The following is a 27814-nucleotide window of genomic DNA, read 5'->3' on the forward strand; positions in this document are numbered from 1 at the left end:
GTGTAATAGTGCCATCAGGTAGAATAATTTATTTTTTCTCTCTTTCAGACCCCCATATGTCTGTAAATGTAACATTTAAACAGCAGCCTATAAGTAATTAGCATACCTTTCTTATTACATTACTATATTACAGTAAAAAAACATTGTCTCAGTGTGTCTTTAATTTAGAAACTGGAGTAAATTTTATTGGGGCTTTTCCCTTTATTAGATAGTGACAGTGGATAGACAGGAAAGGGGGATAGAGATGGGGGATGACACGCAGCAAAGGGCAGCAGGTCGGATTTGAACCCGCGCCGCTGCAAAAGACTCTGCCTACACGGGGCGCACGCTCTTATTGGGTGAACTAGAGGCCGCCCCAGAAACTGGAGTAAATAAAATATGTTTTCTCCCTTGTTGACACCAGGTGTGTCCCTCTTGTTTAAGTACCTTTCAGAATGAGATTTGCCAAAGAATGTCTTCAAACGGACGCCCAGGAAACTGCAGTCCTGCTGTCTATTACCACAGTTTTACCAGCAGCAAAGAAGGATAAAAACATTTGAATTATATCCTGGCCCCTCCTCCCCATTTGATAGTTCCCCGCCCCCTTTTTGTCCCAAAATACAGAGGCGAACCTGTTGCTCCCAAACTTAGGAGACACAGATAGCTTAGAGAACACACTGGGCTGGGGCAGCAGGGGTAAGCTAAGCATCCAGCAAACACATAGTAGATGCGCCACCAATCGTCTGCCACTTCAACTGGATCCCTTTCCGAAAGGTTAGTTTGATCATTCCTCAGCTCCTGCGTGCCCTGAGAACCTGATCTGCCCGTGCAGTACGTAACCTCTTTTCCCAAGATGACATTGTGCATGAGTTTTCCACGACTTATAAATAACAACTGCTCTTGCTTTGACCAGATGAGAGGAGGGCGTAAGAGAATACGCACATTGAGAGAGGTCCTCCATGGAGCTTGATGGGACTTTAATGAGTTGCCGCCAAGGGATCTTCCTGCAACAAGTCGTCCTTATAAAATCCTTTTGCATCTTTCACTTTGCTGAAACGTCATGGGACACTGCAGATATCTTTGAAGGAAGGAATCGGTAAAGATTACAACATTATTCGGTCAAGGACTCAAACCCTTCATCTGGTGTTCAGGACGTGAGTCAGGGAACATACTGAAAAAAGACAAGAAAGATTGAAGGTTTGCTTTCTGACCACCCCATTACTCGTTTGACTTGAATCTCAGGGGTGGTGAGGGTCAATACGGAAGCAATGGATGAAGCCACAGAGGGTGTTCGGGAGGCAATGGGGAGCGAGGCTCAGGTTGAGTTCAGGGCCACTTTGCAAGCCGCTGTGAGGGAGGTGCACGTGGACGTAAGCGTTTTCAAGCAGCGCATAGACCAGAGGATCGAGGAGCTGCGCATTTCCAACGGACCCTTAGTCGAGGCTGTGACCAGGCTGCAGGAGGAGAACCTGCAGCTTAGGTCAAAGCTGGAGGCCCTCAGCCGCCTGGTGGAGGGTCTCACCGGGCTAAAGATCGACAGGAGTCCTGCCGAAGTGAAGGGGAAGAACGTGGAGGATAGCATAGAGAATGGACAAGCAGAAGACCAGAGAGGCCTGGTTAACTCTGGAAGATCAGAGAACAGCCAGTCAAGCCAGTCCACTTCCACATACTCTGAAACATCAGAGTCGAGTGGAGGATCCAGCCATGCCGCTGCCGCTCCCAGCAACACCCCAGCCCCTCCTCCATGGAGAGCCAAGAGACATGCTGAAATGAACGTAAGTACTCATTCTGTTTTTCTACAGGCGATACAGTTTGAAGAATAAAGAATTTTACAACAAAAGAGGGATACCAACATAAACACCATCATTAGTAGGGGGTGGGAAAAAGAATCGATTCTTAGATGCATCGCGATTCTCTCTAGAACGATTCGATTCTCATAAGTTAATAATCGATTTAAAAAAAAAAAAATAAAAAACTTTTTTTTCTTTTCTTTTTTTATGTTGATTTTTATTTAAAAGTTACTGTCTCCAGACAAGTACAAATCAGAAAATGGAGTGACTGTAAGAGGATGGGATAATGGACAACAACTTAGAGTTTAGGCAAGAGTGCAGAAAAAAACAAACACAAAAATGGCCAAAAGGGAAAAAAATAGAAAATGTTTATATATATATTCACATGATCTAATAAGATATACATAAAATAATTAGGAAAAACACATATAGGCTGTTCATCTACTTTATGACATTACATCTGACACCTTCATGTTCTAAGAAGCCAATTCTCCATCTTTAAACATGACTGAGCCTGACATGGAAGATTACTGGGAGAGAAGGCGACTTTCACAAGCATGTTTAAGGCATTTAAGCATGGAATGGAATGACTACAAAATAAAAGCCTCAGTAGACAAAACATTTCATTAAAACTTGCGTGTGAAAAATATGTGTCAAAATCTAATCTTTGTCTATCTGATTTGTCTAGGAAGAGATTAGCAAACTCAGATTTATATGTATATTTTTAAAAACCACGCGTGGAAATGTACATAAACAAATTTTGCATCGATAATCTGTATGGAATCGTGAGGTGCCAAGAGATTCCCACCCCTAATCATTAGATATGTATGTCTGTAATATCAGTAATACAATGAATGCATGGAGGGGTGAACAAGAGGTGTTGGGTGTTGTAAATGGGCCTGAGTACCAAGAAATGATGCGCTTGGTCTCAGCTGTGAAGGGCTAAGGTTGACTTCCTTCTTAACTCCCACCTACCAACATGTCCCTTGGATTGGGTGATGCTCTACTGAATAAATAAGTAACCAATAGTTAGACAATCATGCAGTTGTTTTATGTGCATAGTAAGAACTCATTATAATGCACCACTTAAAGAGGCACAAAAGCACTCGCTAATAAGACTCAGGATCACCAATGTCATTGGACAACCACATAACGGTCTGTTGTCAATAACTTGTCATTATCTACTCCTTCCTTCAGGTAAAGGTGAGACAATAAAATACAACTCTCGATGAAGTCAATCCTTGAGTTTGAAGGCTTCCCTGATGACAGAACACTGCACAGTGGTTTATAAAAGAAAAATAATTTAGCAACTCTGGAAAGTTGTCACGCTGACAATCATTTTATCTTTTGTTGCAGCGATCACGATATTAACCGTAGAAATACACGCTCCCTTTACAGAAGTAATGTACCAGGAATATGCACCTGCATGTATTCGATTAACCGGTGCAGTGACTTGCCAGATGATTCCACATTGCTTTGTGGCAGAATTTTGGTCAGCCTAAATTTTTTTGCCAGACAACCCAGTGTCTCTTTTTGCAGAAGCCCTATGCGTTTGCACCGTTGCATCGCGGTGGCCCCCGTGAAAGATGGAGTTCACACAGTGCCGACGTCTGTCGGAAAACAACCCCATGTTGCTGTACCCCTTTTATAGCACCAGGCAATCCTTAAAAAGATCAGACCTGCTTATGAACTGAGCTGTCCTGATCCATAAAACCATGTGAAGAAGTGGATAAGAGTCAGGATTTGACTTTGTGTTTGTTTAATATATATTTAACCTCTGACTCCAGCTTCACACATTTATGTGGGGGAGCAGTGGTAACAGCACAGCTGATTAGGCTTTGTTCACCTGCCGGTATATATCATTATGTTCAATTGCGGACTAATAATAACAATATGTAGCATTATGAACCTTGCATTATCAACCAACATTAAAACGACCATTGCAGGGGTTATGTCCTTTCATTGGCCCAAATTAATTTAAGAACAAACCACACACACACACACACACACACACACACACACACACTTCCCTACCCCCCAACTCAAGGGCACAAGTATTTTGGGGTCTGTGATTTGGGACTGAGCTGCAGCTCTTTGGAGCTGATATCTGCTTTGTTAATGAAGTCCTGAAAAGTGAATTCAGACCCACAGTGAGGGATGTAGTCTAGTACTACCTGACAGTATACTACTACTACATGCTTATAACGTTGCCCACAGTACACATGCTGTGTTGCAGTTTTATGACGTTACTCGCATGCCCACTCTAAAGACAGGTTTATAATAAATCCCTGTCCCCTAATCGCTCAGGAATCTTGCTTCCCAGCCAATCTGGGTCTCAAACCTCCTAATGGAAAGTTGAATTGCGTCTACGTCCCTGTCAGTAATACCCCCCAGCCCACACCCTCAGATGGACAACCAGCTGTCCTGTCGAAACACACACCCTGCCAACATTCCTCTCCGCTGAAATCGCCTGGTCCCCCCCTGACGTACCGCAGTTCAAACCCCCCATGAACCAAGATAGCCCTCTGATATACATATATACTAATGCTGCCTCATTACATATTGCTGAATCGACTTTCGGATACGTTTATAGTCTTCCTTCTGTATTATATTTGTTGTGTACATCTTTTCCTTGCATGTTTGTGCATTGCGGCGTAATGGGGCCTGTACATTGAGGGGGATTTGAGGAGGGTGGTGGGAGGGGGACTGTTTTCAACAATTTCTTAACTTTACAAAGCCAACAATCCGACAAGTGTGCCCACTTCATGCAGCGAGTGAAAAATAGGCAGCACTGGAGCTTCTCCCTCAAGCTCTCCTCTGTACTCTTCTTTTTTTCTTAGACTGAGACTAAGCCTGAGAAAGTCAAGTTGAGGCTGTAAAACCAAATGAATGAACTGAAAGGAGCAACAGTGCTCCGTAGAGTTGAGGGGAACAGCGGAGACATCTCACATACAGAAGTCATTTGATCAATTGTTAATATAATTATTAGAGGTACCAAGTGTGTTTGCTTGATTGATGTTGAGATGTTTTAGGGGTCTCTAAGTTGGATTGGAAGTTGGTTGGGCTGTTTCCAGTGTGTAGACAATTTTTTAAAATACTTTTATTGCTATTCCTTCACTATTCCTTCACTTAATCAACAATCTTTTTTTGGGATATGTACAGTACAGGCCAAAAGTTTGGACACACCTTCTCATTCAATGTGTTTCTTTATTTTCATGACTATTTCCATTGCAGATTCTCACTGAAGGCATCACAACGAATGAACACATATGGAATTATGTACTTAACAAAAAAGTGTGAAATAACTGAAAACATGTCTTATATTTTAGATTCTTCAAAGTAGCCACCCTTTGCTTTTTTGATAACTCTGCAAACCCTTGGTGTTCTCTCAATGAGCTTCATGAGGTAGTCACCTGAAATGGTTTTCACTTCACAGGTGTGCTTTGTCAGGGTTAATTAGTGAAAATTTTTCCCTTATTAATAAAAAAGCAAAGGGTGGCTACTTTGAAGAATCTAAAATATAAGACATGTTTTCAGTTATTTCACACTTTTGTGTTAAGTACATAATTCCATATGTGTTCATTCATAGTTTCGATGCCTTCAGTGATAATCTACAATGTAAATAGTCATGAAAATAAAAAGGAAACGCATTGAATGAGAAGGTGTGTCCAAACTTTTGGCCTGTACTGTATGTACATATCTATGTAATCTAATAATAATAATAATAACAAAAGCAACCCTCATTGCGAGAGAAAAATAGAAAACAAAAAAGTAAGGAAATATATCTATGAATAAGCATATACACCTACATCTGCACCCCTATACACTTCTAATCATACATCTATACATATATACTGTACGTGTACACATACAATAAGCATACACTCCCAAACTTTTACCTAAGAAACAGTTGATTTGTGTATAAAAAAAAGGTTAACACACACAATAACTTAACTTAAAACACAATAACTTAGTTCATTCATTCATCAGTTAATCTACCAAAAACACTAAGAAAAAGCGAGGACATGCATGAATGAATAACTTTCTAATCTTTTTACATAACAATAATTGGTATACATCTACAATTTAAATCCATTGTTATTCATAATTCGTATGTGTGCGTACAGTATGTTCGTGCACATATTAACTCCTCTTAGGTGCGTATATACTTTCCATGCAAATTCCTTCCAATATTTTGAGTTTGTTGTTTTATGTATCCCACTGCACGTGGAATTATTTCAATTAATTAGAGTAGAATTTCATATTTGAAAAATAAAAACATGTAAAATGTATGCAATTTGCATAAAATGTGAAAGGTTATGTTTCATTTCATTGTGGCATTGACAGTTCATTCGTCAATAGTGGTATAAAAAAAACGTTTGCATGTTTCTAAGAAGGAGCCAAAGTGATATGGAGGTAAACCCAGCCAAAGGCTGGGCGTATTTACAGGGTCAGACAGAGTCAGACCGTGATATCCTACAGGAGCTGTCGTGGAGCCCACAGATCACTGTGGTGCTAATCTTACTCCTGACGACCAGTTGACGTGCTGGCTGAAATGGCTCTATTGCGTGGCTGCCAGACCGCTGCGTGTCTCTGGAGAGCAAAAGGCACGAGGAGGGTGGGGGTGGGACAAGGGGCAAATAGAGGCCAAGCTTCAGGCTGATATACTTTAACTGCTCAGGCTAACTCCCTGATTTCCAAAGCATCCATTTGGGGCTATATTGGGATGTAAGAAGAGTGGAGCGGAAACTCTTGCAAAGTGACTGATTGCAAAATCTAAAATAGCTCCTCAGTGGGAACACGGATTTGTTGGCCACAGCTGTCATTAAAGGAGAAGCTTTCAGCTGTTAACAGCTGAAGATCACACATTTAGAGACAAGTGAGCACGCACGCGCGCGCACACACACACACACACACACACACACACACACACACACACACACACACACACACACACACACACACACACACACACACACACACACACACAGATTTACCATGGAGGATAAAGGCCTAAAATTAATTTTAGCTCCACAGCAGTCTGACAGACAAAATAACCCTCTTTGTTTGCTGTGAGCAAATCAATGAGTGATGTTGTTGCTAAGACAAATGTATATGAATGTGTATATATATATATATATATATATATATATATATATATATATATATATATATATATATATATAATTTACCTTCCTGAGGTAATAGCTGGCAAAGGAAATGGGATTCCTTGCACAATTCTTCATTTATGTCTGTTGTGTTTTAACATTCTTTTAAAAAATAATAAACCATGTTGTGAGTACAGTAGATTATTAGCCCCCATCCCCTCCCCCTACCAATTTTACTTTAGGTTTGCATCAGCCACCGCTACATATATACATATATGCCATTACCAAGGCAGGCAAATCAAACAGAGGCAATTGAACAGTGCAGTCATACCTGATTCAGACCCCAAAGTAGAAAAAGTTACATACAGATTTTTTTGATACTGAATATCACTCTTTTTTCCATCTGTGACATGACACCAAGAAGCTATGTGTTCCGAGTTTTGCAATTTCACCGCATCAAAAACTTTATAAACCAGCGAGGAGTAACACCTTCTTATTGTAAAAGCACTAAAATCAATAAACATCTAGACCTGCACTGAACCCCACTCTATAAAAATTGAGCCATGAGCAAGCATTATAGCTATCAGAACCTGCCCATAGAGCATCCTGGAGGAGGAAACGACTTCCCTATCGATCAATGATATAGCTCTAATTTACTATAATTGAAATTACTATGATTTTATCTTGCCAGGAATACATTAACAACAAGTGTGGATCCCTATAAGGCTGCCGATAAGGGGTCTACTTCTTCATAGCTGGATGATGATGTTGTTAGTTAGACATTAGTCCTCAGTTGTCCCTTTAAGGCTCCAAATGGCCCTACCAGTTTGTGGATGTCGCACTTTTTAATTCCTGAAAAGATAAATACTAGAATTGCAGGTTTTGTTACATCTTGTCTTTACTGAACAGGGCACTGATGCAAAAGGAGAGAAAAATGTTGCCACAACTGCACAAGAGAATGGGAACCCAGGTAGGCGGATAATATGAGAAGTTCCACACAGGTAACCTGACAAGATGACCTCACCTTTGATTATGTTTGGTTATGTCTCCACAGAAGGCTCCCACCAGCCTCTCACCGCCATCATGAAACCAAGCACAGAGTCCTCTGCCGTGAATAACTCTCTTCGGCCTACCGTGGAAACCCCCAACAGGCCTGGTCAGTTCATTCCTGTACTTCTTTTAGTTCCATTCACACTACATTATATGGTTTTGGTGGCTTTATCAGAACGACCTGCTAGAAGAGTTTAAAGCTCCACATGGGGCCACGGTTGCAGCAACAGATTGCAAACGGATCAAAAGGAACAACCATTATGTCCAAAATGACATTTCATTACCATCAAATTAAACATTCAGTCTTTTCTCCAGAACGGCAACCAGTGCTCATCAATTCTACAATAAATTTGGAGTCAAATAAAGCAACAGTTGTGGACATCATGGTTTAGATTAACAGTCAGTACTGGTTGGCTGATGTCATACAATATCAAAAATACAACTTTAAAATGTAATAACCTCTAATTTATCAAATGCTTACATTAGTGTTGCTACTATTTTATTACATGCAATTACAATTATTGTGCATTCATACACATTGACATTGTTTGTACTTGCAATGATTTATTTTATCATTCAAATTGGAGCGTTAAATGAACACTAATGCGTCAATGATAATGGTTGCTGATAGAACTCTAGCACTATACATGTCAATGATGGGTTTTTTAAGAATGTGATTGATTGAATGAATGTTTTCAAGTTGATCTTTTTTTTTGTCTTCCAGACCAGGAAGAATTAGGTCTTCTGACCAAACCCCATCATCCCCTCACTGCAATGATAAGACCCAGCTCTGAAGCTCCAGCTGTCCCTCAGTCTCCTGCCTCAGCGCGCAAAGCAACGAAGGACACTCCAGTAAAACCAGCAGAGTCTCCTGCTAAATGTGGTGAGAGGGGAATCTATTTCTGTTTCTGTTTGAATCTGCTTCATCAGTATCACCAAACTCATTACTTCAAATCTCAACTATTCAGATACTCTCTTTTTCAGACGCTGATGAACCCCAACCCCATCTTCCCGTCACTGCCATGACAACCAAACCCGGTCCAGAGGGTCAGGTCGCCACCAAACCTGCCCAGTCTCCAGCATTGGTGCCTAAAGCAGCAGGTCATTCAACAGCAGAAGCTCCAACAGGTGAAGCAGGGGAAACTTCTTTTGTAAGAGGCCAGATAGTTGGTTATATTTACTTAATGCTACAACAGACTATGGAGATGCATTCATAGGACCCCGAAAGTATTGGACCTTGTAACCGTCTGCACATTAGTAAATAATAATAATAAAGATGTCTCTTTCCCTTCTTACAACAGTAACATAATTACTACCCTGCACACCTCTTATCTCGTCTCGTCTCTTACATGTATTTGTGATTTTAATAGAATAATATTCTATTTTAATATTACACTCTGAAATTTGCCGTTCTACTAGTTTATATCCACAACGTACCACTTCGGGGATTGCGCCGGTGCCGCCGGAAATTCTGCCCGGATTTCACTCTTTTCGGCCGGATGTCCGTCACCTTTCGCTTTCTTTGTGTTGGAATTTTAAACTCCGGTGGATTTCTGAGGACTATGGTTAACTGCTCCTCAGATCTCTGCAGGGTAAATCCAGACAGCTAGCTAGACTATCTGTCCAATCTGAGTTTTCTGTTGCACGACAAAAACAACCTTTAGACGTACACACGTTCCACCAAAACAAGTTCCTTCCCGAGGCTATTTTGCAGCGGCACCGTGGCTCCGTCCGGTGCTTAGCTCCGCCCAAGACGATTGTGATTGGTTTAAAGAAATGCCAATAAACCAGAGCACGTTTTTCTCCCATGCCCGAATGCTGTGTGGACTCGTCAGACCCTCCTCCACAGACGCTTTATCACGGTCCTCAAAACAAAAAACAGAGATGCTCAGATGACAACAACACACACTGTGTGTGAGTGTGACTTCGTTCTCTGCTCAGGACACCATTACTCTAATATAAACCTTTACGTAAAATATATATATATATATATATATATATATATATATATTACAATATTAGTTGGCTGCTATATTAATGTGCTTGATATCTAGTACAGCCCCTTTAAGTTCATTTTGCTGATAATACTTATCTTACTTTAACATTTTGAATTTAGGATTTTTACTTGCACTGGAGTATTTTTAGACTATGGTATTGCTGCTATTTTTACTTTGAAGTAAAGGATCAGAGTACTTCTTTCACCAGTGCCCTCAAGTAACCACCTAACAATGCCCCAGCAACTATCTGGAACACCTGAGCAATTACCTAGCATCAGCGATCCTCCAGACAAAACAGACCAAATATGTCAACATTAATCAGATCATTTGTAATGTTATGTATGTTGTTGTGTTTGTATATTTTTTTTCTGCATTTATTTCTAATTCTTTCCTGTTTTTATTCTCTTCCATCTTCACTTGTGCAGGTACGCCTGGAACAAAGGTACCCAAGGAGCAGCCAGGCTCTGTGTCTCAGGGTTTGGTCCATCATCCTCTTACAGCTGTGTCCAAAAGCAGCCCTGAGACCTCTGCTGCATCCAAACCTGATCAGAGTGCTGCTTCTGCACCGAATCCTCCAATCCCAGAATCCCCGACAACAAAACGAGGCATATATCCTTTTACAAGTGGTACGTACAATTGCTACGTTATTGGTTTGTGTTTCTGCTCAGAGATCTTCAAATAACCAAAAGGAGAATCAAAGCATGTATGAATTAATACATGTACACTGACTTTTCGGTGAAATGGAGTTTCATGTGTTTTCTCTCTTTAGACGCCACTGAACCCAAAGCATACTTACCTCTTCCTGCCATGAGCAAACCCAACACAGAGTCTTCATCATCTTCTATAACAGCTCCGTCCCCGAGTCTTTCAGCATCACACGACTCTAAAGTAAAACCTGGGGAATATCCCTTTAAAAGAGGTACGTTCAACCAGGGATGATAATAATAATAATAATAATAATAATAATAATAATAATAATAATAATAATAATAATAATACATTTTATTTAAAGCGCCTTTCATGACACCCAAGGTCACTTCACAAACAATCATCAAACATTGTTAAAATTATAGTCATCTCATATCATCTCTTTAAAAATAAAATTAAAAATAAATTAAAAATTAAAAATTAAAAATTAAAAATTAAAAATTAAAAATTAAAAATTAAAAATTAAAAATTAAAAATTAAAAATTAAATAAATTAATAGAAGTCAGTCGGTCAGTCAGTCAGTCCATAAGCCATCTTGAAGAGATATTAGGATAAGAGGTTTTTAAAGTCAGTAATTGAGTCACAGTGTCTGGCAGTGAATTCCACAGCTTGGGGGCGATACAAGGTACAAGGGTCTGTCTCTAAAACAAAGGTCACAGTTGGTAGTTCCTTGTTAACATATTTTTAAAGATTTTTATTTTCCAACATTCTCCACCTTTACCCTTGTTGTTGTTGTCTCACCTCATCAATTCAGTACCAGTTCTCAAGACACCCAGTCCCAGTCTGAAGAGAAGTGTGAGCTTTCCTCAGCCTGCAGGTAAAACTGTTTCTAAAAGTTCACAAGGGCATTTCAAATGAAACGTATGCAAATATGCAAGCATGTACAGTACACGGTGTTTGTTTTTATTGTTTATGCATGTGGAAGCTATTTTTCTTTCTGTTTGTTTTTGTCTCTTTTGAATCTATCTCATGCAGTGGCGGAATGTAACTAAGTACATTTACTCAACTACTGTACTTAAGTACACATTTGAGGTACTTTACTTGTACATTTTATGCAACTTCATACTTCTGCTCTACTACATCTAAGAGGTAAATATTGTATTGTACTCCCCTACAACGTGAGCGTTTGTGATAAACTGAAGGATGAAGTGTTCCTTTGTGTGTTATAATTCTCCTACTTCTTAAGCTAAATGAAGTCTTTAAAAAGCCTCTGGGATCAGCTGGAAAATGCATCGTCACAAAGCTAAAAACTCGGTTGTTTCTGACACCATGAAAAGTTGACTTTTTAGAGATATGTGGTTCTCACAAGGCAGCGACACTACAGCGACGTTCTTATAGAATATGATGCATTGCTCTAGATTAAACTACCCAAACAGTATATAAATGTGTTAAAATTAGCGCAACCGTAAACATCTACAGCAGTAAAATGCAACAGACTCATTAATGCAGAGGTAATATTAATCCAGAAACATCATATATAATAGTAAAACACTGACAGGGAATATATTACTGCACAATGAATACTTTCACTTTAAGTACTTTAACTACATTTTAGTGATTGTACTTACATACTTTTATTTAAGTAAGGTTTTGATTGCAGGACTTTTACGTGTAGTGGAGTACACTGCATTACTGTGTGGTATTAGTACTTTTACTTAAATAAAGGATCTGACTATTCTTCCACCTCTGATCTCATGCCATCTCTCTTGTTCACTCTGAATTTCTGTCTCTGCAGAAAAATTACTTCCCTCCAAATCAATCATAAAATCTGGTTTCTCGCCTAATTTGGATAAGTAAGTCATGACCTGGAATCCTGTTCTGTAACATGAAGCAAAACTAGCTGTTGACTATTCTTAATGTAGATTGATGTGGCCTCCTGTGCATTTACAGCCTATTGACAGCTTCAGTGCAAGTGTAATTGTATCTGTTGTCCACTGTTTCTCCACAGGAAAGCGAACAAGACAGGGGGGGTCGAGTTTAAACAGGATCTGATGAAATCCCAAACGTTGCCACGCTCCAATGGGGCTCAGGCCAAGAGGGCCCTCTTTGAGAGGATGAACTCAGAGCCTACAAAGTAAGCGTATTTCAAATATTCTCCATTTCGTCCTAACTCATATCTACCAATGACATGATGTCATACATTGAGTTGCATTTCTGTTAAATAGACCAAAGGATTCCAAACCTAAACTGAAGCGCTCTCAGAGTTTTGGAGTGTCCAGTGCCAGTGGTATAAAACAGATTCTCCTGGAGTGGTGCCGCTCAAAAACCATTGGCTATCAGGTATGACTCCATTCCTAATTAAATTGCTCTCCAGTTGTATTATACTGTATGCATACTCGCTAACTAACGTTCTTTGTAGCACTTGTTCTGAAAGGTGTAATGTTTCAGAATAATTCTCAAAATTTGAGGTCTATTTAGTAGCTATTTATTAGCTTTTGATCATCTTACATGAATGTCATCGGCATGGATGGAGTTGCCCAGTCTTCACAGACTTGACTAAATTTTAAAACATTCTGAACACTTTCTAGACTTCCAATGTTGAATACCTATAGGTAAAAAAGGTAGCACACAGACAGAACTTCACGACAAACTAATTTCACAAATTTATTCCGGCCATGTCAAACAAACATGCTAACATTTCGGCCTAATGGCCTTCATGAGCCAAGGTTCAAAGATCATTCAATCTTGACTTTTTTATGACTTTTATTTATTTATTTATTTATTGATGTTGTTTATGAGAATTTGTATATTGAGAGATTGCTATGGTTACTGTTAATTTTATTTGTTGTTCTTGCTCTTCTTTTTGTACTTATTTGTTACATGTTTGGAATAAATTAAATCAATTTGAATCTAAAATCATATCACATGATCCTCATCAGCAGATTCTCATTGTCAGACGAAATGGAAATTTGAACATCTTCAATTCCATTAAAACTTGGACAATAGCTAGAGGAGGCTTTTTAAAATAAGAGAAAAGAGTCAAAGGCACGAAAAGATGATACATTAGCTTTCCCTCTTATTTCACACTGGACAGCTAGTTTTTTCAAGACGTAGAGAACAAGTGCAACTCAGAAACGAATGAATAACGAATGCCATGATGGTCTTTCTCTCAGAACATTGATATCCAGAACTTCTCGTCCAGCTGGAGTGATGGGATGGCTTTCTGTGCTCTGGTTCACTCTTTCTTCCCTCTGGACTTTGATTACAACACGCTGGACCCTGCAAACCGCAAACACAACCTCCAGCTGGCCTTCACCACCGCAGAGTAAGCTGGCTAAGATTGACTGAATGAGGCTGTGAGTGAGTGAGCGTACTTGATTTTACTCAAATACATCTGTACTAAAATTAAAGATATTCTAACCTAAGGAAAAATATTGCTTTTTTAAAAAGGTAACACAGCACGTATTTTGACATTCAACATTGAATCAGACAGGTGCAAGACTTTGAAAGACAAAAAAGTCCAGGGTGCTCAGGAAGTTCAGTCAAATGTTTGAAGGTGCTCTTTGGGGTCGGGAATTCAATCAAGCGTAGAAAAGAAGGAAAATCCAAGGCACTTTAGCCTTTATTTTACTGGCTATTTCATAATAGAAAATGTAAAAGACACAGGGAGAAGCAACCCAATGCGTAGCGGCACAAACAGCCTTCTTCCCGGACAAACAATTTCCCCTTTTGTGTAGGCTGATCGGAAACCCCTGAGTGACATGGTGAGTTACCACATGAAAACATGCCAAAACAATCCACTAGGTGGCTGGCTGTAAATGTCCACATGAAAAAGAACAACCAAACAAAAAACAGTTCACTAAGTGGCTATACATAGTAAATATCCACATACAGAGAGAGTCCACTAGGTAGCTACATTGCAAGTTAAGCCCAAACAAATATATACAGAGAAAATGATCACAAGAAAGGACTGAAATCTATTTCTTCATTCAACCCAGGGTACACTGTGGCCTGTAAATTGTATATATAAAATGTTTCTCTAATTTTAAACGGTCACCACCACGAATGTTCTTTTTGATCGTTTCCAAACCCTCAACCATTAGACCTTCTGGATTGCTGTTGTGCACATTTTGGAAGTGTTTTGCCATAGTATAATCCAAATTGGCTTTTCTAATGGCAGTTTTGTGCTCAGATACTCTGTCTTTAAGACGTCTTTTAGTCCGGTCTATGGGAGAGAAACAGGGACAGCGTACAATAAACATTAACCCCAGGGGGAGAGATGCATAGTACCAGGTTTTAGCTCGAGAGCTAATTTTCACCCGTAGTCCCTGGGCAGGTTGATCTTAACTAAAATACACAATACATCATACATACATGAATAGTGAAATTTATATTAACCAAATAAATAAAATATAAAAAAGATCATATTCACACCTTTCATGTGCTCAGATCTACTCTTATAGACCTCAGAACACACACTTACACACACACATACATATATCTGGTCACATGTGGGTACCTCAGAACACACACTTACATATATCTGGTCACATATGGGTACCTCAGAACACACACTTCCACACACACATACATATATCCGGTCACATGTGTGTGCAAATTTGATTTGACAAAAGCCATTTCTTTGCCTGACTTGCAAACGTGTAAGAGTTTGTGCTTTTTATCAGCTCTGTAGGCAACACATTCCACTGACGAGCGGCCACACAAGAAAAAGCATTCATTCCAAATGTTGTCCTGCGTTTAGGGATCCTGCATTCACCTCGCACTGTAGAATCCACATTTGCATGATAACCTGTATACCACAAAAGTAGTGTTACAATTAATTCATGCTTTTATGTTATACATCTTGTTTGTCTTGAAATCACAGAATTGTTTGCATTATTTAATGTTGGAACAATGATTGCAAGACCCACATTTGTAAGTACCTTTTAACTGTCTGTGAAGCCAAGTAATCTGTTTTTAGGCAGGAAGATGACTTGGTACTAACCTGTCGCGTAGTGTGGGAGCCCTCTTAAAGCTAATTTTTGGAGGTGCAGAAAACACCTCTCTAAGCACAGTGTCACTCTTGATAAGATTCCAATTTGAATGTATTATCCTTTTTATGGGATTAGCCAAAGAGCTATATTTTGGTTTTGTTTGGAGGATCGTTTTTTCTTTTTCTGGAGTAGCTCTGATCTAGGAATGGACTGGGCTTTCCTGTAGGCATTATGTACAATTTCTGTGTGATAGCCCCTTTGTGAAAATCGTTTAGACATGACTTTAGCTTGTACTTCATGTTCATTGTCGGTATCACAAATACGTCTAAGACGTTGGAACTGGCCAAAAGGTAGATTATTTTTGAGCCAATTTGGATGGAAGCTATCTGCTTTTAACGTAGTCTTTCTATCTGTTGTTTTGCAATACACAGTAGTATGGAGCTCCCATCTTTACCATTAGAAATGGTCAGATCCAAAAAGTCAATGGTCGTTTTGGAATGTTCCATGCACAGTTTTATATTCCTGTCATTGTTGTTCAAGTGATCATAAAACAGTAACAGTTCTTCATAAGAGCCACCCCATATCAAAAAAATATCATCAATGTACCTCCCCCACCATTTTATCTTGTCACTGTAGCTGTTTAAATAGACAAAATCCCTCTCCCATAAACCTAAAAAAAGGTTAGCATAGTTAGGGGCAAAGCATGCACCCATTGCAATCCCCCGAACCTGAATGTACAATAGGTCTTGGAAAAGGAAAACATTATTTTTAAGTGTCCATTCAGTGAGCTGAATAATAAATTCAGAGGGAGGCAAAGAGTCTGTAGGCTTATTCATTAGATAATGTTGTAAAGCTTGCAGTCCATCCTCATGAGCAATATTTGTGTGAAGGGACTCCACATCTAATGTAACTAAGAAACAGTTGTCTGGAACTCTCATGTCACTTAAGACCTTCAGCACATGAGTAGTATCCTGTATATAGGAGGGAAGCTTAAATAAATTGCGAGGCTGGCTCTGTGACAGAACCATTGGACGATATGATAGGCCTGCCCGGAGGAGATTCGAGAGATTTGTGATAAAGTGCAAAACTGTGTCTGGAGCACAGTACATCATGGCTAAAATGTACTTTAGAGCAAGACCATGTAACTTTTGCCAAACGGATCCACCAGAAAAATGGTAAAATTTCAAGGTGGACAGGACTACAGGCAAACGAGAGAGAGAGGGGAATTGAATGAAGTCAGCCAACTGACAAAAAAAAGTTTGCTAACATTAGCTAACATAAGCTACTGGTCATGCCAGACCAAGTAAGGCAGTATCAACGCAACCCCTGAGTGAGTTGAATTAAGCAGAGTGAGTTGAAGTGTGCTTTATTGTTAATGGATTCAACTTAATTTGTAAGAGAGCATAGAACATGTTATTTCTTCTTTCCAAAGTTAGGAAAACTGTTAACAATCTTTATAAAAAAAAGAAGAATCTTTTTCTCAATATCCCAGTGTCTCTGCTGGTTGCCTGGCAAGAAAGAGTCAGGAACATAACCACTGCAAAATGGCGTATTGTCATTTCTACACTTCAGTTTTTGCACAGATTAAACAAACAAGGTATAAAACGTGTTAATTACTGCGGTCATTTGTTTCCCCTTTGGACAGAGCCAGGCTAGCTAATAACAAATTAACCAACAGATATGAGCGGTATCAAATACCCCGTCCAACTCTCTGCCAGAAAGCAAATCTTGTATGAACTGAAAGAGCTCTCAAACCCAAACAGAAAGAGTCTTGGCTAGAGCGCACATGTTTGGCTGTGCTTTGAATTTTTCTAACTTACGCATTTCTGTTGTCTTACATTGGAAATAGATACATCTGTTGCACTACTTTATTTATCTTTACACCCGTAATTATACTTCTTTGTTTCAGGGAGCAGGCTGACTGTCTTCGTCTGATTGAGGTGGAGGACATGATGGAGATGGGGGACAAGCCAGACCCCATGTGTGTGTTTACATACGTCCAGTCCCTCTACAACCACCTGAAGAAGTTTGAATAACTCTGTATCAGAGTAGAATACAAAGTCTAGATATTATTAACCACAGTAGTGTGTCATGAACACTTTGAATTTGCTTAAAACCGGCCTTTTGACAAGCAAACTGATAGGAAACCACTGTTGTGCGAATCAGACATTAGTGTTTGACAAATGTTTTTCTCTTTCAAATTGGTTTTATACTGTATGTGTGCATTCACCAGTTTCCCCCATTTCCTTTACAAGTTATAGCAGACTGACATGACACATCTTATGACATGTATTGTGATGTGTGTTGCTCTAATGTCGCTGTATTTATAAGAGGAATGTTGGTTTTTATCGAATTCTCAAAATCAATAACAATGCTGTAATCAAAGAAGGGAAGATTACCACTCACTTTAAAACATAATAATAATGTGTAATAGCTGCTGTTGATCAATCAGTGTTTGGGAACCTGAGAAGAGCCAAAGAGTTATGAACCAGCGCAGAGATGCTCCAGTAACAATGAATTGGAGTCTCGTCTGAGTTAAGGCTTGTAATGTGGTGAGCAGAGCAAAGACAAAATAAGGTCAAGAGGTGGATTGTAGGTGTGATTCTGTAAATGGCTGATGCCGGAGATAGTAGTTGACATGGCACTAACACAAATTGCAGGTATTTCTACACTATTAAACAATTCAGTAATTATAAAGTGTATGTTATTCAGTTTAGGCACAAAAAAACATATCGGTGCCATACTAAGGTCAAAAGCTAGCAAGCAGACCTTGAGTTGGGATTTGTATATCAAAGTACAATTTTCATGGTCAAGAATACAATTTCATGCTCGACATCTGTAAAGTTACTCCCCAGACATGTAGCTAAATACATTGGAAACGTCACTCTTTGTGTTAAATAACGCAAAATGAGAGCTATTAACATGTTTATGCAATGTGAGTCTACTTCAGCCAGCCATCAGCTTTTGAATATGAAGACAAAGGGGATGGTGTGGGAAACTAGACTATTTATCATCCATAACAAACCTATAACCTGTCAGCTCTTATAAGTACCCAGGGGTCCACATTACTGACCTGCTTCTTGAATGGATAGATGGATTTTTTTTACATAGCTTTTTGGTCACGATGGGAAATAAAATACTTTGAAAAATGTAGGGTTTCCTGCAAACTGTGTCAGAAATGATAAGCCTCATGCTTGATAAGAGTGTTTGTTGCCATCTACTGGTAGAATAAATATAGTTCAGAAGGCCACTGACATAAAATACAATTTTTTTTACTATTTATTTCACTTAACCAATCTTCATTTTAACTGTGATAATTATACACTATAAAATAAATGTCAATACCCCCGCCCCCTCCCCCCATGTGTCCTTAGATAATGCAATAAGTCAGTCCAAGAGAGAGAGATACAATATTAGGGAGGAAACAAACTTTCAGATGCAAAATGTTCAGGCGTTAGCCTACACAACATAGTAATATTGTCCCTACCAGTTGTAAACTTTACTTTAAACTGGTGGGTTTGACAATCTCAAGTCAATTTGAAATCCCAACTAGCATTTTTTTTTGGTTTGTGTTTGAAATAGCAGTGTCTTTATACTCACAACGTTCACGTTTGTGAACTGTTTAAAAGCTGATTAAGAACAACCAAAGTCTGCAAATAAAGTTTAATTATGGTGCGTTTACGGCTTCAAAGTAGTTGGAACATTAACTGAGAGCAAATCAAGTGGTTGCGTTAAGCGGCCGCGTTGTTGTAAAGCATTCCTTAGCTAGCATTTAAATATTTGCAGAGAAGAAGTGGCAGAGTAGGTAAGTCGTATCTACAGTGTTTTTTAAGCAGCGTGAATGCAGCGCAGCGCTTCCCATTGACCAGGCATCCCTTCCGGTAGATGAGGTCAACTTTTCCCTAGATCCGCCATTTCAGTCCCGGAGTTTCTTGTTGCACATTAGTTTTGCATTTAATAGTTTGTCATTTTAACGTTTAACCTGTTGATTGTTAGGTTTTGTGGTGCAACAGAAGTTCCGTCAACTTAAACGTATTAATAGTACTAGTGGAAGTTGCAAAAATTGGGGTATTATACAGTTTTTTTTCAGGGGAGGCGTTAGTCTACCAAAGTTTTGTATGAGTTGCGGATAGGGAGAGGCGAAGGGGAAAGGCCTCAAGCCTCGGACAGGATTTCACAGCCATGGCCGGTAATTTTGATGCCGAAGACCGTGCTAGCTGGTACTGGGGAAAGCTAAGCCGTCAGGAGGCAGTTTCTCTTTTACAGGGACAGAGACATGGCGTTTTCTTGGTGAGAGACTCAATTACCAGCCCTGGTGACTACGTGCTGTCCGTATCAGAGAACTCCAAAGTGTCCCATTATATAATCAACAGCATCAGTAACAACCGGCAATCTGGCTCAGGTAACGTTGAATTGTTTGTCACCTAGCTAGGCATTTGACTGCTAACGTTACACATGTTTACCAGATACTAACGTTAGCGTGTATTTTCATTTTAATTCTTGGTTGCTTTGATTTAGCTCAAGTTCCCTCTCTCGTGAAGCCACTCCAAACGCCCTTTATGAATTGACTAATTTAACTTAATCTTAGGAAATCTGCAGATATCCCTGCCCTTTATCACAGAAGTTAAATGAGTTTGTGTTTTTGGGAGGTACTCTCAAAGTCGGCATTCATATAATATAATAATATTCACTTCATTTCAAAATGAAAACGTTTACATGTGGTAACACTGCTGCTACCGCCCACCGCGGTCTAACGTTAGCGTTAGCTAACTACCTAGCTAGCTAATGTGGGTAGAATAGAAGAGCCGGTCTGAAATTTGACTGAAAATATATATATGGGTTGCTTCATTGAGGCATATCATCGTGTATCCGATGTAACAGTTGAACCTAAACATTTAAAGGAAATCAAAAGAAACGTGTAAAGATGTAAAAAGCATCTAGCTAGCTAAGTTACTTTCTGTATTTGCAGCGTAGCATTCAATTTGTTAATTTTTAAATGGAGTTTGGTGTTACTTTAACGATTAGCTAGCTAGCTATCAACAACCAATCAGACTTTTACTTTATCATTTATTACTTTTTCATGACTTGGGGTTGAGGCGGTGTTTTGTCCTAGTGTAGGCAGCAGGACTGTAGCCTAGCGGTAGTGTGGTGAGCTAGGCTGCTGCTGCTACAGGGATTGAATGGAACTGGACAGACTGGCCTGTCACAACTGGATGATGACTGGCCAGATTGGTGTTTCTGGAATGTCTGGGATCCTGCCCTGTTGCGCATACATAGCCCTGCTTGCAGGTCTACCGCTGTGCTTGTACGTGCTTATGGCTGGTGTTCAATCCTTCTCCTTTCTGGGCTTCCTTAGCACTGGGTCATTTTTTTTATCTTCCTATAGTAAATTCTTAATAGTGGGCCATTATCATTATGGGTAGGGACAGTACCAAGTTTTGGGTTCTGTTATTTAAACTAGAATAAACTATGGTGCCAAAATTTAAACAGAAAAAAGCAGTATGATGTGCACCCCAGTGACATTTAAAATAACTAGCTATTTGCAAGAGGCTATGCCTGCCACCGTCACTCCAACTGACTCAAATCAAATTTGAATTATTGGCTAAAAATATCTATTGTTTACGCTAAAAAAAATGTAAAACATGTCTCAAAATGATATGGAATAATGCCACTCCATTTGGTTACAATTTTTGATATGATTGGGTGATACTATTGTATAGATTTGTCAACCTGTAAATGGTTTTGCTATGTTCTCTCAATGTTGCAAATCAGTAAGCAGGATTGCTTTATGGCAGTATTGGATGTACAAGATTTTTGTATTAATGAGAAGAATTAACTTGGTTTATCATATACTTAAACCACTGGATTACCCCAAACCAGCCATTCAAGTTGTTGTGTTTATAAATGGTTTCTCATTTGAATTTCCAGAAGATTTACTATATGGTGATATAAATTACATTAGCCCCAGTTGGGACTAATTTCTGGGGCCTTATCATCCCCTTAATCTAATAGTCTCCCTAAACAAAGCACTCTATAGGATATTGTTGGACTTTTCAGTGAATAATTAATCCTGTTGTGTGCTGTGTGCAAGCCTGTCAGTGCTGCCAGTAATTGTGGCCCTTTTTTGATTGAAGAAGATTGGTGTTAATGTAATTGTTGATTTGTTTGTTTTCTGTCATGTTTTACCTTCAACAAACTAACATAGTCGCCATTCCTCTGCCAGGTATTGCTCCTCCTCGTTTTCGGATAGGGGATCAGGAGTTTGAAGCGCTGCCGGCTCTGTTGGAGTTTTATAAGATCCACTACCTGGACACGACCACACTCATAGAGCCCGTAAACAAGGCTAACAACACAGGATTCATCAGCTCCCCCTCTGTTGGCGTCCCGCCGCAGCCCGAGGAGGCGGAGTTTGTACGGGCGCTATTTGACTTCCCTGGCAACGATGAGGAGGACCTCCCCTTCCGCAAAGGTGATATCCTGCGTGTGCTGGAAAAGCCCGAGGAGCAGTGGTGGAACGCTGCTAACCAGGAGGGCCGAGCCGGGATGATCCCTGTGCCCTACGTGGAGAAGTACCGACCTGCCTCGCCCACCGCTGCCGGCCTGGGTCCCCCTGTTGTGGGGACTGGACAGGGGGGGCAAGTTGGAGGGCTAGGGGGCAGCACAGACGGAACAGGGAGCCCTCAGGCAAATCCTCTGGGGGACCCAGGCCAGTACGCTCAGCCTGTGGCCAATGCCCAGCTCCCTAACTTACAGAATGGGCCCGTCTATGCTCGAGCCATTCAGAAGAGGGTGCCCAACGCCTACGACAAGACGGCACTCGCTCTGGAGGTAGCAATTCCACCCACCATTCTTTTTCTCCAAGGCTGTCCTTCTATTCACTGTTAACCTCTTTTTTCCTCTCGGTTTGTCCCGATTTGTTAATGGCTCACTCATGCATGTGCGCATACACACAAAGTATCTTTACAGATGCAAGCTGACAGCGCACATGAATACACTTACAGTGGAGATGTCACTATAGAGAGAGACAGACACAGCTCCTTTACAATGGCATCTCTTTATGTACACATCTCTTTATGGCCCATTGGATTAATGTGAGTGTTACATTGTACATTCATTACCACGGGAACCCAGTGAAAATAGTCAAATAAACAAGGTTCCCTCAGACTAATAAACAAAACGCAAAACGACACAAAAGAGTGGAGGTTAATATTGACAGTTTGACATGATCTGGTAGCCTAACAATGTCACCACAACACACACACACACCATTTACTGTGACCAGCTCGCTGTCAACAAGCTGATGGTTAATGAGCCTAAGCTGCTAACACAACTCAAAGGCTGGATTACAGCTGTTTAAGAATGAAGATGTTTATGCACGTTCTTGTGAGTGGCCAAAGGCGGCTTGTCATTAGCCATCATGAAGTCATTCCAGCATGTGACCTCCCAGCAATACGTACAGTGGGTCGGTAGTAAACTGAGGGATAGCCGCAGAAGAGTAGATTCAGAAGCTAAAGCTGAATTCAGTAAAAAAAATAATTTGACAGCTAAAATAACTAATCAATCTACACACGTGGTACCAACTTTCAACACAGCAAGCTCTTAAATTCCTCAGCTGTTTGAGGCTTCGCAAGAAGCACAGACGCCACTGTTTGCAATAACGAGTGGAATTCTGTATGTGTGAGACAGAGCAGACCAGATGGCATTACACTGTTTAGGATACTCTGCCACTGTTAAAATACTGTAGGTCACAATATATTTGCGCAGCCTGCCAAAGTATAGACGCGTGGGAAACACTGAGAGCAGTCAGGATTCACAGTACTGTACAAAATGCTCTCCCCGTAGATAGGCTAAGGCCTAGCAATTAAATCGTCATTTACAACAGGCAGTGTTATTTTGAAATTAAATCCTGCTTAAAGTGTGTTGTCTGCAAAACCGTTGATAACCTGGAATTAAAACATTCTGTGAGTTTCATCGACTTGCTGTTATTTACATCTACCTCATCGGTTTTTAGTTTCTAACCTTTCAATTCACAATGAACTACTACATCAGACGGAACACCAACCCATGTCAAATGGTCACTGCAATCAGGACTTGACTGACATGGGATTTTGAAGGAGAATTAAATATTGTTGTCTGGGCTAAAGCTGCTGTAGCCTCCTCCGGCCATCTAAATGAACCCCTTTTTATACTTGATTTGTTCAGCAATTCAATGCACCATTACTTAGCTTTATCCATGAAACATAGCGACCAAAGAATGGCTGCAAAAACGGTGACGCAGCTGGACAGATGTAAGTCAATTTACAACTCCTAAATCTGCAGGTTTCTTTGGTTGTGATGAAAAAATGTGAAATTCTTCTAGCAACCTGTACCACAGCTTCTGTTGCTTCTGTACACAACGTTGTTGGGTTGGATGTGTCACTCAAAACTAAATGATTAGGGCAAAAAAATTACTCTCCCCCCCCAAACAAAAATTGGCTGCCATGAACACCATGTCAGGCTGAATTAATCATATAACAAATTGCAATTTAGTTTGATTATCAGGCTTAAGCGGCTGATATTTAAAGGTCCCATGGCATGAAAATGTCACTTTGAGGTTTTTTTTAACATTAATATGCGTCCCCCCAGCCTGCTTATGGTCCCCCAGTGGCTAGAAATGGTGATAGGTGTAAACCGAGCCCTGGGTATCCTGCTCTGCCTTTGAGAAAATGAAAGCTCAGATGGGCCGATCTGGAATCTTCTCCTTATGAGGTCATAAGGAGCAAAGTTACCTCCCCTTTCTCTGCTTTGCCCGCCCAGAGAATTTGGCCCACCCATGAGAAAGAGACATCATGGCTTTCAAAGTGGCAGTTGGTCAAGGATCCCCCCCCCCACCGGTTTGCGCTCGTTTCAAGCTAGAGACCCTTTCGATTAGCCTGAAAACATATCCCAGAGAACGGTCAACTCTCGGTACACATGTTATTAACTAGAGATGTTCCGATACCGATACCAGTATCGGTATCGGCTCCGATACTGCCTAAAACGCTGGTATCGGTATCGGGAAGTACTGGAGTTTATGCACCGATCCGATACCACGTAATGAAGCCCTAAAGAAAATCTACGTTAAAGTAGTTTATTTATGTTCTTTTTCATTAAAACTATAAAAGAAAGTTCTGGGGCATTCCTTGTTTGCGTTTGTTCATGTTTCACAAAGAGTTTAACCTGAGCCAGACCGACGACAAAGAAAGAAATCATATCACATCCATACAGAGATAGTAGTATACAGATGTTAAAACATAATGAAATATATGACACGCTGGTATCGGATCGGTACTCGGTATCGGCCGATACGCAAGTTCAGGTATCGGAATCGGTATCGGGAAGCAAAAAAGTGGTATCGGACCATCTCTATTATTAACCCCTAGGTTAATTTTGTTCATTGTCCTTTAAGTTTGATATGTTCAGCTTGCATGACCCTGCCAGTTAATAGAGAGCGGAGAGGTCTGTGTGTATTGCACTCCTGCATTTATCATTTCTTTGTCATTTTACAGGTGGGAGACATGGTACAAGTGACCAAGATCAACGTGAACGGCCAATGGGAGGGTGAGTGCAAGGGCAAACGAGGCCACTTTCCCTTCACCCACGTTCGACTGTTGGAACAGCACCATCCCGATGACGAGAGCTGAGAAACGCACGCGCTCCCATCACCTCGACAGTGTCCAGCACAGCCCTTCCCTTTCGGTCATTTTGTCATGCTCAGAAAGAAAAAAGATTTATACAAGCACACAGTATATGAACCTATGACCTCAACCGGTCAGGCACTACTGGCCCTGCCAACACAAGACGTGTTGGGTGATATTGCCTACTGTCATTTTGAAAAGTTTACACTTAGGTCAGACTGATATCGGTTCCCCTAAATTAGCTTCTGTCTTCTTTCTTTTTTTTTAAAGTCAGCATTACACACTGCCATTGTTGGCTCCCTCTTAATTACTTTTCCGAAACTTGCAATTAAATATGTCTTGTATTCAGAAAGAATTACATTTTTACAGAATTGCAGCATGTTTTGGTTTAGTATTTATTAATGTTACGTTTTAAAGGAACCCACTTTAACCAGAATCGCATATTGATGATACTGATCATCAGTTTCATGTTAGCCTAGCTTTAATCCACAACTGGAAGCAGAGGTTAACCGGTTGGTTAACCAGTTGGGCCTAACACCCTCCCTCCCAAGCAGAGGTTAACCAGTTGGTAACCGGTTGGTTAACCGGTTGGCCTAGCTGAGTCAAGAGAAAATAATTGGACAACTTCTAATAACTGCAGAGCCGTTTTATTTACTTTTGTATGACGATTAGGTGTAGAATTGAGGCTCTGTTTTAAGGGGGCTTTCACACCTAACCGGTTCGGTTCAAACAGGAAGATTAGGGTCTCGGCCCTACTCTATGTATTTTAGCAGTTCTTCATTAAACAGAATGAAACGTAGCGACCACACAGTAATCACCGCCCCTGTAATGTTACAGCACAAGGCACCTCTTTTTCTTCCTGTTTTCTACCTATTGGGCATTATTAATAACACAAGGTCCAGTTGCATTCTAAACTAATAATGTTTATTACCATGACTTGCTGCCCTGCGCTGATGATGCGGGATGGCGGTCACCAAAACGGTCCAATCAGTGGGTTTCCTGGCGGTCCGTATCACTTAATTTTTACAGCTTTTTGCTAGTTTAGTGTTGGAGCCATTTCTTGATGGAAGCTAACCCTAACATAATTGAATCTGTTTCGAATGGAATAAAAGGCTTGGAGAGCCGGTCAGTTGAAAAGTAATTACAATTTTCAAGTTTAAATATTGGCACAATGTCAGTTTTAAAATTGATCAGCATTGGCCACCAGTAACCGATATCAGTCGAACCCTAGTTTACACACCTCCAGCTCAGTATTGAAGTCTGCACAACTAATACGCTGCAGAGGCGACCCACTCTTCCCTTCCTGTGTTATCTGTGTATCCACACCCACTACATTTGATTCATACAGAAGGGAAAAAGATTGATTGCGCACAGGAGACAAAACCCTCGGCTTCTCTCACAGAATCATGAATCAGTGAGTTTTTTTGTAACGCTAGACTGTGAACCTCGGAGTGAAACGAGCAAAAACTTTTCATGATGACTCTGTCTTGTGGAGAAGATGTCTTCACCTACTTATTACATCCCACACTACAAACCCAAGTCCTCTTTTCTTTTTTTTTTCTTTTTTTTTCTTTTCTTTTTTTTTTACTAAAAGTGGAAAATATTGATAGATTGACTATATATACACACACTTTACATGCTAAATACTGTAAACATTTTTTTCATACATTTTATTTTATTTTTTTTACTTTTTGTTACCACAGACTGTACACTTATTATTATTTTGTGTTCCTCGTTTAATACACTATTCAGCACCAACATGGATGACTTCAAATGCCGCATTGTGGAAGAACAAAATGAGCACCCGTTCAAGGACGAAGGAGAGATGCCCTGAGGATGTTTAGAAGATAAGATGAAAAAGGTTTAGGGATTTTATTTTTGTCTTCCAGCAGGGTTTGTATGACATTGTTATTCAGAGATGCTTTAGAGATCAAATCCACTTTAAAACAGTAAATGCGGTTGCATTTTTATGTTTAACTGGTAAAACAGACATTTGTCATTTCTTGTGCCATGATTGACATCTTTTTATTGTTTCTCATCTTTTTACACATTGAATACACTTGCTATTATTACACATCAAGCTTTTTAAAACACTGATCATTATGTCAATATGAAAATAAACCATGAAATGGTTTATTGGTCATGGTCTATTACTGTAGGAATTTTGCTGTAAAATGTAATTTTCCAACATCCGGTTTCAGATTAGATCTTTTTCTCAAAAGCAGCCAACTTGCAATGTCCTCCGAACACCCCTGTTGTTACTCTGGGTAACCATTAAAGGTCCCATGGCATGATAAAAATCACTTTAAGGTTCCCCCAGCCTGCCTATGGTCCCCCAGTGGCTAGAAATGGCGATAGGTGAGATGGGCCGATCTGGAATCTTCTCCTTATGAGGTCATAATGGGAAAGGTTACCTCCCCTTTCTCTGTTTTGCCCGCCCATGAGAAAGAGAGACATCATGGCTTGCAAACAAGCGAACCATGGCAGTTGGTCAAGGCCACACCCCCACCCTCCACTTCGCCCCCCTCTCTCCTCCTCATAATTTAAAGCTACAGACACAGAAATGGCACATACTAAGGAAAGCTCATTGTG

The 27814-nt window shown here is 40.1% G+C and overlaps 2 protein-coding genes across 4 annotated transcripts; both read left to right on the top strand.

Moving 5' to 3' along the window:
• Positions 1–632: 632 nt before the first annotated feature.
• On the top strand, positions 633–18717 carry LOC120543746 (vegetative cell wall protein gp1-like). Of its 3 annotated transcripts, none has more exons than XM_039776964.1 (14): positions 633–753; positions 893–1754; positions 7787–7847; positions 7932–8033; positions 8652–8810; positions 8912–9055; positions 10350–10550; positions 10694–10843; positions 11387–11449; positions 12368–12425; positions 12581–12706; positions 12798–12912; positions 13746–13897; positions 17476–18717. In XM_039776964.1, exons 2-14 carry the CDS (start codon positions 1248–1250, stop codon positions 17600–17602), a joined length of 1965 nt encoding a protein of 654 aa, XP_039632898.1. In that variant the 5' UTR covers positions 633–753; positions 893–1247; the 3' UTR covers positions 17603–18717. The 3 variants fall into 3 exon arrangements, with proteins under 3 accessions (XP_039632898.1, XP_039632900.1, XP_039632899.1); XM_039776966.1 differs by having other exon boundaries at positions 13746–13932; positions 17476–17592; XM_039776965.1 differs by having other exon boundaries at positions 641–810.
• Positions 18718–19394: 677 nt separating this feature from the next.
• LOC120543747 (adapter molecule crk-like) lies at positions 19395–25601 on the top strand. Its single transcript, XM_039776967.1, has 3 exons — positions 19395–19968; positions 21790–22394; positions 25094–25601. The coding sequence occupies exons 1-3, from the start codon at positions 19749–19751 to the stop codon at positions 25226–25228; spliced, it is 960 nt and encodes a 319-aa protein (XP_039632901.1). The 5' UTR covers positions 19395–19748; the 3' UTR covers positions 25229–25601.
• Positions 25602–27814: the final 2213 nt, after the last annotated feature.

The sequence above is a fragment of the Perca fluviatilis genome, chromosome 16, assembly GCF_010015445.1.
Source record: "Perca fluviatilis chromosome 16, GENO_Pfluv_1.0, whole genome shotgun sequence".
Taxonomy (NCBI): Eukaryota; Metazoa; Chordata; class Actinopteri; order Perciformes; family Percidae; genus Perca; species Perca fluviatilis.